This window comes from Melanotaenia boesemani, chromosome 23 (genome assembly GCF_017639745.1).
Source record: "Melanotaenia boesemani isolate fMelBoe1 chromosome 23, fMelBoe1.pri, whole genome shotgun sequence".
In the NCBI taxonomy this organism is placed as follows: domain Eukaryota; kingdom Metazoa; phylum Chordata; class Actinopteri; order Atheriniformes; family Melanotaeniidae; genus Melanotaenia; species Melanotaenia boesemani.
The window spans coordinates 24,195,001-24,211,732 of record NC_055704.1 but is presented as its reverse complement, the minus strand read 5'-3'; the positions used below and the strand labels follow the sequence as shown (position 1 = coordinate 24,211,732).

The window sequence follows — 16,732 nt, the reverse complement described above, 5'->3', positions numbered from 1 at the left end:
TTTATTTAAGGAGGTGGAGGAGCTGCTGGTAGAGATGGATGGATAGATGGTGGCGTCTTCAGGCTGCATAACCCACGACTGTATTTATGTTTGTCATGTTGTCTTTGATGTGCTGCGTGATAAACATTTTTTTCTGGCTGCCGTTTGTTTTCTCTAATAAACTAATAACTGAAAACATGTTTTTCATCACTCGGGTCAGCAGTAGGTTTGAATCCAAATATTTAATTATTAACTTGCTAAATGAAACTACCTCTAATCAGTTATTTTCCTTTTTTTTCTTATTTGTTATTCATATTTTTATTTTTCATTAGTTTTTATATTTTTTTTAATGAAAATGAATTAAATTAAAAATACTTTATTTATCCCAGAGAGAAACTTAGATATTTTAATTATTATTAATTATCAGTTATTCGATTATCAATTATTTAGATTTAATCATCAATTATTTTAATTAATATATATTACAATCATATTTAACTAAGATATGTTGTTTTGTTATCAGTTTTATTTATAACATATCAATGTTATGTTATCAGTGTTATTAAATAATAATGATTACTTAGATAAAATTCTTTTGTGATTAATTCTAAGTTTTTTTTGTAGCATTTTAAGTAGAAGAAGTAGCAGAAATGTGTGTGTGAGGTAAAGTGGGAATGTGTGTACTGTTGTTCAGGTCATTGAGAAATCGTTCCCGGACAGATGCAGGTATTAGTCTCGTACACTAACAGCTGATCTATCACTGCAGCCTCTCACACTGACCTGCATCCAGCTACTGACCCAAACAACATTCAGATCCAATGGACTTTAACAATATTTATATAACAATATGACTCTTCAAATAAAAATTTAAAAATGAAACTCTTCTGGTCCCATGTGGGACTTCTTCCTCTCCGGCTGAGGAACTCAGACCTCTGAAGCCCAGCAGAGAGCCGTGCAGCTTTTCATCACTCGTGTTTTATTTCAGTTATTAGGAATTCCAGCATTAAGAAGGATGAAGCTCAATTTTGAGTCACACTATGAGTGTGTGTGTGTGTGTGTGTGTGTGTGTGTGTGTGTGTGTGTGAGCAGGCAGAGCCTCCTCGACTTCCTGGAATGGTGGTGACCTCTTGACCTACTCAGCGTGTCAGCTGATATTTCTTTCTTTTAAGGCATTTATCAATGATGCTCCCAACTTTTCATTATATAAATATTTCCATGCAATAATAAACTACATGGCCTCTCTATAAATTCTTGGCTTACATTAAACTTCATCTTTGTGTGTCGTGATTCAAACTTCAGGTTTTAACCTCAAAGTTTCCATTTCTCTTAAACCATAACCCAGTTTGTTTAAGTTAACATCAACACCTCAGCTGTCCTCTGGCACTTTAAGCCCATGCTACATTTTGAAACTTTAATAAATCGAGACATGTAAACAAGAAAACTCAACCACCTTTATTTAAATGGTTAGTCATCGATGAAGACGAGGAGGAAGGATCCATAACAGACGTATGAAGCAGGAGGCAAAGGCAGGACTCTGAGAAGAAAACTGAAAAGCAGGACAAGCAAATGAACATTACTGGCAGCTTCAAGTTGCTCCATGAACACAGCTCAGACTTATTTAATCCAGACGTTTCTGACTTTGATCTTGCTGATCAGGATCTGCTACAATAACTTGCTTTATTTATTGGAACAGTAGCCATCATGATATATCAGAGGACGTTGTGCTTCATACAAATCCTGTACAGAATATCAGGGGGTCACAAGACACTAGGAACCAATCAGCATCTACCTGAGCTGCATTCAGGTGCAGTAGAATAAATGTACTTCAGAATATTACAGACTGAAGACAGACTTGTTCTCACTTAGTGCATCAGCCCGGTTTGGTGTGTGGCCTAGTGGCTGGAGAGGCTGGTTTGGGTCTGGAGGCAATGAAGGTTAAAAGCATGATTGGTTAAAAGCAGAGAAAACAAATCTCAATCGGCCTTAATAAAAGTTTTAATTATTGTTCTTTAAGTTCGTACATTCTGTATAAAATGTTCTACATAAATAACCACATCTTTCCATTTTACTGATGAATACACTGATTATCTGTCTGGATAATATCAGTCTGACCACATAATTTTTTAAGTTACACTTTAACATTCATACTTAAAAAAAAGTAACATAAAACTCATTATTTTTTCATTTTTTCTTTTCCTTTGGACAAAAATAAGAATAAATGTTTTTTAAGAAATGGTTGAGATGACAGCTAATAATATAGTAACAATAGTAAAATTTGAAGGAGTATTTGATAACAAAAACTGTCTTTATACCTAAACGAAATGGTAGAAAAAGCTCAAGCAGGTTTATCTCCACAAAAACTTAAAAAAATTCATTAGTTACTGAAAAATACTAATGTGTTTTACTATAATAATATTTGATGTGAAGTAATCACAAATGTGGCAGTAAGTGAAAGTAAATAATAACATTTTCTACGACAACATGTACGAACTAGTTATAAACTGAAGCTGCACTGATCCATAAGAATATCTGCTTTTCATTTTAAAGAACTAAGATGGAGATCTAGTGGTTTTAGAAGATTGTTACTGGTTTAACTGGTTTTACTGTTTTCTGTTTTGTCTCAAGTTTAATATGATGAGCATGTCGTCTTAAAATGAAGTACTAAACGTGGTGGGGGGGAAACAAAGGGGGGAGTCTTTGAGGAATTCATAGTAAATGCAGTCAGGCCTTTTCCTGAAATATATGTTGTCTCATGTTGCATGTAATGTTTGACTTTTCCAATATTAAGGATTTTATTTATTTTAAAGAAGTGACAATGATGTGATTTTAAAAGATTTTAATATCTATTTACATGTGACGAGTGCAGAACTCGTCTGGCAGATGAGTCCCGTTTTAACCTGTCGGACATTCTTTGAGACGAGAATTATCTAAGCTGGACAGTTAGCCTGGTCCAAAGCAGACTTTCACCAGCACCGGTTACCATGGTAACTTAGCTGGGACTCATTTAAGCCACGATGATGGGATGGAACTCCTCGTATTGATGAGCCAGGATGGAACAGTCCCCAGGAGAAACATGAGAGAGGAAGTAAACACAACAGAATCCAACTATCGGTGAGGAACAGCACAAAAACAACCTGAACTGAAAACCAGAGATCAGACTGAAGAAATAACATCTGAAACAGAAACCTACTCAGAACTAAACTTTACAGAACCAAAAACTCACAGCGCATGAGAAAAAAACTATAAAATACTAGGTCTTAAAAATGAGCAACAACTAAGTTCGTCCATACTGCTTCCATAGGAATTAATTTAATTTAATTTAATTTAATTTAATTTAATTAAGTAGGAGCCAAGTTTTTAATGGATCAGGTTTTATCACCATTTTAAAGGCACTGTATCATCTGTATGTCTGTGTGTGTGTGTATGTAAGTATTTTACACCTGTTTTTGCCTCTTTAAGCTCAAACTCATTCTCTCTTCAAACTACAATAATCAAAATCTGCTTAAGAAAGTCCAATGTGTCTCTTTTACCTTTCCACTTTTCTACTTAAAAATTCAGCAAAATTTGTTAACAAGGTTCTTTATGAAGAAAGAAAATATTCTTCTTCTTTTTTTTTTTTTTTGCAAATCGGGTATTTGCAAGTTGGATGGAGTCCCGTGCTGGGGATGCTACAGCGTGTTTGTACAGAATTGCTAACAAGCAGACTGGCTAAATATGCAAAAAAAACAACATGTAGGGCAGTTCAGCAAATTAGGGATTAAAGGAGCTGATGAGGATAAAATCAGACAGGAGAGATGAGACTCCACTCTTTCCTGCAGTTTTTAGTCTCACTTTTCTGTTACATAACAAGAGAACGAGGACGTTTTGCTTCCTGTTATAATCATATATTTGTGTTTTCTTCTCTAATGGCTTAATACATTCTTAAAGATGCACACTTTCATTTGACATGTGAGCTCTTTGTTTAAAATTTCTGCGTCTCACCCCTGAATCCAGCCTTCATGGATTTACTCGTCTCTGTAATTGGTGCAGAAATGAATCATCAGTCAGTGACAGATGTGAGATGGGGAAACACCCCGATGGGTGAAAGCAGGGCTGCGTTGGATCTGTAAAGGTGTGTGGGTGTGAATGGGATTTTCTTTTTGCTGTCATGGGAATAGGATGTTAAATTGAGATAGCTGGTAGTGACACCTGTTTTAACCTTTTGGCTGCATTTTCTTTTCTTTATGCTATTCTGTTGTTGTGCTGTGGTCAAAGGTGGATTAATAATAGTCTGTCTGATACTTAGTTGATATAATCGGTGTCATTATTTTGTACCTGAGTATTGCTACTGACCACAGTGGAGCATCTTCTGATGCTACTTCCAGCAGGATAATGCACCATGTCACAAAGCTCAGATCATCTCCACCTGCTTTCTAGAACATGACCATGAGTTCACTGGACTCCAACGGCCTCCACAGCCACCAGATCTCAGTCCAGTAGAGCAGCTTTGGGATGTGGTGGAACAGGAGATTCTCATCATGGATGCAGCTGTGTGATGCTGTCATGTTTCCAATACCTTGTTGAATCTCTGACACCAATAATTAAGGCAGTTCTGAAGGTAAAAAGGTGGTTCAAAGCATTAAAATCTGATGATTAACAAGCAGGAGGTTTGTAATTTTACAGATGGAGTCATTACCCAGTCAGCAAGGCTCTGACAAACTCTGTAAAGTCAGGATGTCTATACCTTTTTTAATTTAGCCTCTTTCAGCCTTAAGGAGCTCAGATATCCCTTAAAACTAAGTGTGAGGGTAAACTAATTGTATTTACCACTCAGCCAAATCTGAATCATTAAAACAATTCCCAAGTTTAAAAGTTTCAACATCCTAAATCTTCCAGTATTGTGTAAAGCTCTGACACTAAGCAGCTAACCAGAACTGAGGTTTTTAACTGTTACTGGTGCTGCTGATGTCAGATGCTAACAGAATAAAAATGAGGAAGCAAGAGAGCATGTTCTGGTGTAATCTACAGTAACTCTTCCTCATCATTTAATCACAGTTGAGTCAGATTAAGGTTTTTTTTTTATTTGACAATTGTGAAGCGCTGCTGCAGAGTACAGGCTGCAAGGGGTTTGGGATCCTGCAGGTCCCAGGGGACCAAGGAAAGACTGGTTTTTATGTTGCTGCAGGCTGTCAGAAAAAAAACTGCAGGTCCTGCAGGGACAACAGCTCCTACACTTAGCTAACTTTAACCACAGGGTTGGGATTCACACATGCAGCTGAGACGAAGAGTAATGGGACAAACATGAAGAGAGGTGAGTGTCAGAGAGACTAAGGCCAGAACCAAACTTAGGTTGTTGTTTCCACCCTTTCAGTTATGTCCTACATACTGGAGGTCTACCTTGATATTGGCTTCTACAGGACCCCATGGGACCTGATAATAATCTAGCAGCTTAACATTTGCCCCACCCACCTAGTGGGCGGGGCAGATGTTAAGCTTATTAAACATGGCTTTGATTATTTTGGTTGAAGTTAAGGACTTGGCTGAAATGAGCCATCAAACGTGAAGACAAATGCTGCCACCTAATGAGTTGGAGAAATTCGACTGGCTCTGCAGGGATCTTTTATTTGGGATTTATTTATAGGGACTTCCGTTTTGGGGTAACCAATCAGATGTCACGATCTGTTGACGATACGCAGTGACAGTTCGAATTAAGTCATGATGCACTGCAGCTTAGGAAATATGAAATCATTTTTACATAAAATTAATTATATATTTAATAATTTCTTTAATATTTACAATTTAAAGGAAAATAATAACACATTTAATTAATTATGTAATTTTTTATTTATGTTTTTCATTGTGGTACCAATGTATTTATTTCCAATTTTTTTAAATTAATGACACATTTAAGATGTTATTAATACATTTATTTATTTGTGTTAATTTGTAAATTTCAACAAAATAATGACACATATAATAATTTAGTGCTGTATTTATTATGGCACATTTCTTACTCCATCCCTCCATAGAGCTGATAATCACAGAGGCAAGAGGTCATCAGCTCCCCGTGATCTCAGTCCCATGAACATAACTCCAGTGACTCTTTTCACTAAAACGAAACCATCTTTACCTTCTTTTTTCCTTCATTGGAGATTTAAAAATGAAACCTCAGTTCTGGAAAGTTCTAGCATGTGGAGCATGCATTTATACTGTAGCATGGTTGGCTAATTAAATGTGGCTGGATAGTGTGGGTAATTAATTAAAGGCTAGTTTGTAAACTAGTTACAGGCTGATGTGGCCTATTTTTAATAACTGGTCCTCTTAGGACTCAGCTACACCACTGAGCTGTGATTTGTCTTTTCACATGTTATTTTCTTGAAGAAAATGTGCTTACAGGCAAACCTCTGAGTTTTCTTTTACGCCAACTTAAATTGAAACCTCAGATGTTTTATGGATTATTTCTTCAAACATAAACAATAATTATTTCTCAACAGAATGCATTCCCAGTCTCCTTGATGGACCAAACATATATTTATGTTAACTAAGTTAAAATGGTCCTTGCTAGAAATGTTCTAAGGCTGCAGCAGTGTGTACAAAATATGGAGGAAAGTTTGCATGTGCATGTAGGACATGATAATAATTGTGTTAAATTGGCTGATTGGTGTTTATAGAGGCGGCACTGCTTGATTTTTTTCCTGTATTTGCAGGTGTTCATGTGAACTACACATCTGCAAGTGTGTGCACATTTGTTTGCATTAATTTGCTAAAGAAGCGAAATAGATTTTCCTTACACCCTGCACTTCATATAATAGCTTCTCTGTGGCTGAGCTAATCTTACCTTTGAGCGAAAACACACACACACAATTGCATGAACTTTATCCATACCTGCACACTGGCATGAGACATCAGAGTGTGAAGTGGAAACTCGTGGCCTAAAGCATCATAGAGGCCGGTCTGTTTCTGCGTTAGTCGGGGGTTTAAACGTCAAAGGCCACTTCCAAAGAAAAAGCCTGTGTGGTCGGTGTACTTTTAGGGTGCTGGTAGGTCGTATCAGTTAACCAGCTTTTGCAATGCTTTTCTTAATCATCAGGTATCTCTTCTGCTTCTTGCTTCAAACAGGAAATGAAGCAAGCCCACTTCCTGTCTGGCTTTATCTGTTCTGATAGCGAACACATCTCACCTCATATTGGTTCCCTTTTTGTTTTCCCCTGAAGTTATTGCTGTTGTTGAGTCCTCAGTTCCTGTTGAAAGGCTTTTGGTTTTTATTTTATTAAGCAGCGTGAACTTCAACAGGCTGGTGGATTCATCCACCAAAAGAAGCAAACACCAAAAAGTTTAATTTGAAAAGAACTCAGGACTACAAAGGTTTATCCAGCTTATTCCTTCCTTTTCCCTTCATGACAATGTTCGCTTTGATCTAGCCTGAAACACAAGCTTTCATATCCACAGTGAGAACCAGCAAATATAACCTTCAATCTCAAATGTCTTAAATGGCAAAATCAGAAGTTGAGTTTTTTTTTTCTCTGCTTGACAAACATCACAGGGCCTCATTTTATCTGTCTGATTAGATTAAGGGGTCAGTTTAGGTCCTGGTCAGTGAGCAGCAGCATATTTTCAGATGCTTAAGGTCATGTATTTGCTAATGTTGTGCAAAGAACTCTGTTGTTTTCGCTGAGGTTTCACTGCACGTGCAAGTTTAATGAAAAAACCAAATTACCTTCTGATTGTGGGTTTGGAGAAATCTTACCACATAATAAAAATGCAGGGCTTAAATTTCAGGGATGCTTTTTTTTCTTAAGCCCTGCTCATTTACAACGAGATGACATGAAGTCCTCTGATAGGTGTTTGAAACAACCGAAGCAGGTTGATCTCTTTGGATTTCCATCAATATGTGAAAGCAGTTTTAAGAAAAGTCAAGGAGAAACGTTCAAAAGTGTTAGTGAAGGAGAGTTTAAACCAAGAGCAGGGCTGCCTGTCATGATGTTTAACCTCTTCCTCTTTCAGTGAGTGAATGAAAAGATGAGTGATTGGATCTCAGCAAGGATAACTGAATCAACCGTCTCCGGTGTAGGAAAATGCTTGCATGTTGTTGGATGATGCTTAAAAGAGGCAAAGCTAAAAGAAAAAGCTCATGCTGTTAAATTTTTCATTAAAACGTGAAGTATGTTGGTAGCAGCTGTGCACACACACAGAAAGACCAAGACAGCACGCCTAACCAGAGCTCTTCTTCACATCGCTGAGGTTAATTAGGTAGGACGCTGTCTGCATATCTGACTAATCCGCCATGAGTCTGCTTTCCTGCAGCAGCAACTTTCCTCCATTATCTAATCTCAAGTTGCTTTTCATTTTATTTCAACTGCTGGAGAGGTTCATGCATCTACTGGAAACAATGGAAAGGACATCGACATGTGTGGGAGATTAGAGCAGGAACATGGAGAACAAAACAGAGCAGCTTCATTAGGAAGATCAAGTTATTTTCCAGTATTTATCTTTTAATTTGGACAGTTTTCATCAACATTTACCAGTTACAGGATAAATTAAAATTATATTATGATATTATTAAATTAAATTATCATCTTAAATTGGACATGCGATGTGGACAATATCATAGTTTCTAATTAAATGTTGTGCAAATATTAGTGATTGACAGTTTTTCTTCTTCATTGTTCTTGTATAAACAAATGGAACAATAGTTTTATAACACACATTAATCATCCCAGTTTTTATAGTTTGATGGTAAAAGAGACTTTGACTGCAGGTTGAACATTTTCCATTCAGGCTAATTTGGCATCCGTCTTGCATCCTGTCTCTTCCCTGGACTCTCCTCAGCCAGTAGAGTCAGTCCAAAGATTTATTTAGTGGATTTATTGATGTTTTGCTGTTAAAGATCCAATAATTATCGCTCGTTTTTAAAGGGTTAAATGATGAGAATGTAAATGGGCTTGTCACTGACATGAGTTGCTCATGCTCTATAGTGATTGGTGACCCTCGTAGATATAGAAAGCCAAGGTGCTTTAGGTTGCTAAACACACATTTTCACAACATCTAGCACACAATCACCTGAAAAAAACACATGTACACACAGTTTGTAATACAAGAACTATGCCCCCTAGTGTCCAACATAAAAATCTCATCGCATAGATGGAAACCAGAGGCTGAAAAATCAAAACAATAAGCTAAAAGAGGCTTAAAGAAACAACTTGTTCCTGAAGTAGCATTAAGGCAGCATGTCAAGCCAAACACATCTGTAACACGGAGAGGTTTGTAAACATAACACCTTCGCTGGGCTCTGGTCTTTGCAGTGGGACCTACGCATGCTGCCAGCAAGGTTTACACTTTCCCTGACAAAGTCTGCTTGTGCAGCAACTCCGGGTATGACTGCTGGGTGTGTGTATTAATAAGGTGTGTTTGCGAGTGTGTGTGGGAGAGGTGGAGGCTTTACGCTGTAGGATTTAATGAATCGATGCATAGGCTGGTTGTTTTAAGACGACGGCAACGGTGAAAATGTGTGTGGGTGTTCAAGGCCTCATTTGTTCACTGAACAGCTACCAAGTAGAGAAAACATATTAAAAGTGTTTCCAAATATGATTAATAAACCAACAACTACACATACAGCGTGCTTAATTATGGGAGCATCATTTACAGTCTGCTGATTAAAGAACATCACTCACCTAAAAGACAGACCAGCAGAAACAGGATTAACTGTAGGAAAACATGTTTAACCTAATAAATATGTACCTGGATCACATTTCCTCATGTTTATTGTGTACTTACCTAACAGCTAACAGCAGCGCTTCGATGCGTATTTCCTAAACCGCTCACACAAGAGGATGCATCTATGAGCTTGTTTTATTAACGCACACTATGACCTCCACAAGTTTGTCTTGTTGCACCTCCGTTTTATAAAATATGAAATGCACTTTTTTTCCACCATTATGACAGACAACAGACTAGTTGTTTTAAATTAATTCAATACAAAAATGTAATTGAATATAGTTTAATTTGATTTATATTTTTTATTAAATTTTTTAAAATTTGATTTATTTTTTAAATGTTTAATAACATTTTTCAAAATGTAATTTTATTAAGTTTTAATTTAATTTAATTTATTTGATTCTTTGATTAAATTTTTTAATTTTTTATTTAATTTAACTATATTTATTTTTTAAATTTGGATTATTTTATTTTTATAATTTATTTAGTTTAATTTTATTAATAGTTTTAATAAAATTTTTTAATTTAATTTAATTTAATTTAATTTAATTTATTTGCTCTCTCTTCAAACACCTGTCACATCCTTCATGTTTTTAGCTTCCGCCCTCACCCGTCATCCTCTCTCAGCCGACTCTTTTTAACCACCCTTCCTGCTGGTTTGTACTGTAGGTCGGTGCAGAAAGGGGTCAGCAGAGTGACTTGATCTATAGGGACACAAACATGCAAACATTAATATATCAGCTGTTCCTATGTGGAAACAATTGCTCTGTTTATCTTGTCATCTGATCTGTGTCTTGCATGCTGCACATGTACACGCCTGTTTGAGAGACATTTCTGATTACTGCTTCTTTCGTTTGTCTTCCTTATCCTTTGGTTTTCAGTAAAAAGACACCATCTTTAATTTTTTGGCCTGGATTGACGCAAGGACATCAGCTTGTTTTTAGTTGTCATTTATATTAGCATGACATGCTGAATAAAAACAAACTTTCTTCTGTAGACTTTTGAGCACTGTGTGTGCAGCCAGCTCTTAATAGCCCTTTTAATTAAAGCCTACTTGTCTGTTTGTGTGCATGCACTCATTGCATAATAGCATAACCTTGATCATTATGTTGATGTCTGTCAGACTCACCGAATGTTCTGCTGTCGTTTGCAAGCTGTGTCAGCCTCAGTCACTTAAAGAGGTATAATTCACCTTAATATTGAGAATTTTTCAGTACAACAGTGAACTGAAATCAAAAATACAATCAAATATACTAAAAGAAATTAAACATTTCCTTTCTTTACAGTTGTTAATTCTAAAACTTACAGGTTGGTACATGTTTCCAACAATTAAATGCATAAATCTGCTGCTTGCCTACATGCACAGATTTGCATTATGTAACTATACCTTCTGTTTCAGAAACCACTATTTACATCTACCGCTGTCTGTAATGAAATCACTTTTAGAAGTTACTTGATTCGGCTTTTCTGCCCAGGAGCTTCTCAGCCTGGATTTTAGCTAATTAGTGCTTCTCTCTGACGTGCTTGGAGGAGTTCATGTGAAAAAGACAGGTCATATAATTATATCCCCAAGAAAAAGCTGCATGTGTGTGATGGAGTGTGTACACAGTGTGTATGTGTGCCACAGTGTGCCTGTTACACCGGAAATCTGTGCGTTGCTGAGGATCCTTGTGAGATTCTGCTTTGTGTGGTTTTATCTGGATGCTCAGCCTTGTTTACTTTTATTATTTGCCACCATGATGAAATAGAACTTTAACTCTTCTGGCTGTTGCCCTAAAATGAGAAATTAAAGATCTCATCTCAGGATTACGATACAATCAGCCAAAACCATTAGATGCAAAGTTAAAGACTAAACTTTAACCCCCTACCATCCTAATAACAATTAAAAAAAGCACATCAATCCATTGTTGCACTATACAACTTGTGTGTTTCCTCTTATAAGGTGCACACTACATTTATTATTTATATTAACGGTTGTTTTTGTCCATATTTCATCATATGTTTTTAACACTGCTGCAGTATTATGTATAAAAGTCTTACACATATTTCTGACTCTCAAATGCTGTGTGCATAAAATTTATTTATGTGTTTACATTTGGAAATAACTATGATATAACTGAATAAAATTTCCCTTCCAGAGTGTTTGATAAACCATAAATTTTTGTCTCTCTGCCCTGCAGCATGTGGAAGGGCCTGAACGTGAACTGCACAGACAGCTCAGGATACACACCTTTACATCATGCTGCACTCAATGGACATAGGTAAGACTAATAAAATTTCATTTTTTTAATATCTTTTTTTTTTTTTTTTTAGAGAAGTAAATCCATCGACTCTGTACAGAGGAGGTGCATCTGCTGCAAAAAAGACTTTGTTCCAGGATCAGTTCATTTATAGATCATTTTAATTTTAATACAAGGAATTAAAATGGCTGATTTTGTCTGACAAATAATCAAAAAATAAAATAAAAAAACAGGGTTACAGCAGTTAACTGCTGAGCCTGATTAGAGCAGGTTGGCTAGCAGCCAGCATCTGAAATATTTTCAAAATTCCCTTGAAATCACTTGTTTTCTATTGTTTATTATGTAACATTTTTAATCTGGTCTTATAGTTTTATTCTGTTCTTATAGTGAAAGGTAAGTTAGTCATTAACACTGTAGTTAATCACGTTAACACAAAGCAGCTACATCCTTTTTATAATCAGTGACAGTTGCAGACTAGATTTTGGGATTTTTTTATATGTTATACTGTATTTAACGGTAAAGTAAATCCTCATTAAATTAAGTTGGAATTAAAAAAGCATTCCTTTAAAACAGCACAGGCAAAGAAAGCAAGAGGCCAAGGATGGAGAAACGTAATCGTCAATCTATTTAATGATGGCAGCCAAAGAAGATGGATCATCACATGAAAACAGTCTTTTCTCTTATCCAACAAAGAGTTTTGTCAATAACAGTCAAAAACACATGAAATACATATTTACAGAAAGTGTTTAAGAGTGTTTGTACATCTGCACAGAGCTGTAGTTCAGCTCCTCCTTTCTTCACCTGGGCCCTGCTGAGAAAGCTGTTTCACACTCGGGATTAGCTTCAAGCCTGACCGCTGCTGCAGCTTGGCGGAACTGAAGGATTAGTACTGTGTTTTGGGGGCAATTATGTGGATTTCCTCCTTTTAGATCAACTGTGGAAGGAGGGGAGGAGAGATGGGAAGCAAAGCACAAGCTCAGAGCTGAAATTAGGATGACAAAAAAAAATGTGCGGTGGAGTTGTTTAGCATTTAGGTGGGAAAGTAAAAAAAGGAGAGGCAATTAAGAGAGTGAGAACAAGGCATGGGTAGAGGCTGTTCTCAGGGGTTTTTGCATTCTAGCTCAGTTTCAGTGGGACTTGGGGATACATACAGTATCAAGAAAAGTTAAAGATTGTTCACTAGATGATCCACCTGGAATGATTCGGCTGTTTTACTGCCACATTAACTGGACTGAATAATAGCAGAGAATAATAAAAGATGAAATTAACCAAGCGGGTTATTAACATCTCGGTGCAGCTTTCAGTCTCGCTCCTGGGGGAGGTTTTGCCCTTCTGTCTCCCCTGTTTCTCTTTCTGACATTTTGGATGCAAATGAAGCTCTTCACCTTTCCTCCTCAGACAGTGGTGACAACGGCAGCTGGAGTCTTCCTATTATCAGACGGCGCCGCTGACATTACTAGTTAGATGCAGCTAAATCGATTTGTAGCTCAAACCCTATTCCCAATTTGTCGTTTCTATTAATTTGCATAATGGTGATTATATAATTTGAACTGAGACATCTTATTGGGCTACAATAAGTTTAGTTAACTTTATGATTGTTGGTAGCATCTTCAACACGTAGACAGAAACGTGCTTGTTAAATTCACTCGCAGTGGCAGATTTATCAACTTGAAGCTGGTTTTGGAGCTGGAGCACTGAGGGCCATACTTTAAAATGAGATTCATGGCTTACGTCGAGCTGAAAGTCAAGTTACCATGGTAACTTAGGGTGCATTCTCACCAGCCTCTCAATCGAACCCTTGCTTGTTTGATTGGAAAATCACGTTCATTTGGGGAGGTGTGAATGTGTTCATTTAACTAAGTGTGGTGTGAAAGTAAACTAGCTGGATGTTGCAGCCTCCATATTAAACCCAGTCCCAAATTGTTCAGTCTAATAGACTGTTATGTATGAAAATGGCCTAAAGCCTCATTTATGCTTCCTTTAAATACGTAAATTTGTACATCCATGTCGAACATTGTCAAACCTCGCTGCCCTCATACTGCTATGCATACTTTATGTTGGCATGGTTGTCAGGCCATACATCCACTAGAGGGCAGTGCAGAGTTCAGAGTTCTGACATCAGTTTCAGACAATAATAACCGTGCATTGACCCGCAGTGAGACATTCTGCTCAGATGAGATGCAGAAGACAGTAGCAGCAACCTACACCAGGTGTGTCCTGCTCCAGTCCTCGAGCTCCGCATTTCTGCAGGTTTTAGACGTCTCACTGATCCAGCACACCTGGTTCCTCAAGTTCTGTCCAAGCATGTTGATCAATCTGATTCAGGTGCTGCAGCAGGAAACTTCTAAAACCTGCAGGACAGCAACCCTCAAGGACTGACTTTGGACATCCCTGACCTACACGGATCAGTTTATCGTACAGTCCAGGTGAATTATTGTGGTAAATAAAAAGAAAAAAAATCCCTCAAGTCGTTCCAGAGATGTTTGTTTTAATGTGTATTTGTTCATTTTTCCAGGTTTTTGTTTTTCTTCAGTATCTTGTTTTTTTTTAAATGAGTAAAATGTTTATAAAGAAGGCTACAAAGAAGAAAGAAGGCTACAATGACATGTGGATGAATTATAGTTAATGTACTATATGTACAGTGGTATGTAAAAGTTTGGCCAACCCTTTGAAAAATACCAGTTTGTCACTTACTGAGCTTTTGAAGCACCAACTTAATTTGAACATATTTTATACTCTATGAAAACAGAAATATTTCAGTAGTAAAATCATTTTTATTGCCCCAACAGAAACATTTTTATGTGTATTTAAACAAAAATAAGCATGTGCATAAATTTGGACACCCCAAAGAAAAAATTCCATCAATATTTAGGAGAGCCTCCTTTTGCTGCAATAAAAACCTATAAATGCCTCCTTTAGCCACAGACAAGTCCCTGAAGTCTGGCAGGTGGTATTTTGGCCCATTCTTTAATACAAAACACTTCCAGTTCAATCAGGTTTCTTATCTAACGAGCCAATTATCTGTTGAGCCAGTCAAAGCAGTTTTGTGCTTCCACTTGTCAGCTATTAATCCCAACAGGTTTCAAAATTAATGTAATTAAAAGGCTGGCAAAATTAGAGCAACAAAACAGACGGAAAGGTGAGGACAATAACTTTACCTGGTTAAGAAGCCACCCCAGGTTCAATCCTGAGGTCTCCCTGACCCATATTCTCTTCTACTCGATGAACAATAAAGGACAGTAGAGCCCACAGAATGTTAAAAATATGACATTATATATAATTTTGTCCCACCATTCATTTGGTCAGAAATAAATTAGCCCCAGACCAAATGTAGTTGCAGGCCCGTGGTACCCAGTGATGTTACGTCTGACACAAAATCCCCAAAGCCTGCATCGAGTAAAGGGGGCGTGTCCAAATGAAGCCTGAAACGAAGTCCGAATTATTTTCCTGAGCATCTCGTGGCCAAAGACAAATGAGGCCCAGTTTTCTCTGATTCACACGAGTGTCTCGTATGATTCGGATGATGAAAAAGCTGCGGAAAATGCAAGAAATGATACTTTCCAATAAGATAAGATTTAACTTTAAACTGCTGAAATAGATAGATGGATAGATAGATAGATAGATAGATAGATAGATAGATAGATTTTATCACACAGCATGGTTTAAAGTGAAAACTAATAGATGTTTGTGGTGGGGTTTATAAAAGGTTTGATTTGTGGCTCCTGAGGAAATATGACAGGGCACCATAATATTGATTTCTGGTTTCAGCACCCAGCTGTGCATCCCAACCTCTCCCCTTTCCATTCTGCTACTTCTTCATCCAAGGATGTATTGATCTGTATCGTCCTGTCTCTTTAGGGATGTGGTACTGAAACTGCTCCAGTTTGAGGCGTCGACAAACGTGCCTGACAGTAAGGGCTGTTTCCCTCTACACCTGGCTGCCTGGAGGGGGGACGTGGACATCGTCGGTATCCTTATACACCATGGCCCTTCGCACTGCCGTGTCAATCAGCAGGTAAACAAAATGATCTCCTCATCCATTTAAAAGCCTTTGGCGACACCTTTAACTCTGACTTTATCAGAACTGAATTTTATGTGTGCTCAGTCCAACATAAGGTGATAGTTCCTGCTCCTGAGGTGGTCTCACATGATGGTAGAGAAATAAATGAATGGAGCAGCTGTGATCAGGCCAAATGTTGGCAGAAATCCACCCTGATTAGGAGTCCTTTACTGGGAAAATAAGCTTTAGCTTGGGGTGCTTCATGGTTCAGATGAATACAGCTTAATGATTTGAGCTTTCAACTGCTTTTAGCTTTGTGGGCTTTTTTAAGTATTGGCATGGCTTTTCAGTTTTTTCTAGAGCACATTCAGTGGAATCAACAGAGCATACATAAAATTTAATGACTGGGCCACCGCAGGTAGAGCAGTCGGTCCCTCTGAAGCCCGCTCCGGTACAGACCATTTACATGTTAAATAGTTAATCTGTGGCTGTGCTTCCATCCCAGAAGAAGGGAGATCATAAGCATGATGTATTTCCCAGAAGATGGAAAGTGATGCTGCTGCAGGTCGTGATATGGTGGCTTCTGGCCAGCAGAGCTGATCCCTTACAGCTTTCAGTGATTTCTCTCTGACAGGCTGAGCGTTTCTTTGCCGGGAGCATTCAACCCGCCGCTGCTGTCGTTCCTCATCAGCATATACGACCCGCTTCTCCTCCCACACTTTTTTTTCCATCCATCTTTGTTTGCAGCATATTGATGATGTCATAACTCACTGATGTCCTGCATGTGAAGATGCAGGACCAGAACTGTAGAATTTTTTTT

General features: G+C 37.5%; 1 protein-coding gene across 5 annotated transcripts in view; it reads left to right on the top strand.

Moving 5' to 3' along the window:
* anks1b (ankyrin repeat and sterile alpha motif domain containing 1B) overlaps window positions 1-16,732 on the top strand; it is a 268,578-nt gene that overhangs the window by 59,684 nt on the left and 192,162 nt on the right. For all 5 annotated transcript variants that reach the window (XM_041977072.1, XM_041977075.1, XM_041977074.1 and 2 more), the window contains 2 exons: window positions 11,853-11,933; window positions 15,771-15,927. In XM_041977072.1, the coding sequence (XP_041833006.1) occupies window positions 11,853-11,933; window positions 15,771-15,927 (238 nt within the window). The remainder of the gene's footprint in view (window positions 1-11,852; window positions 11,934-15,770; window positions 15,928-16,732) is intronic.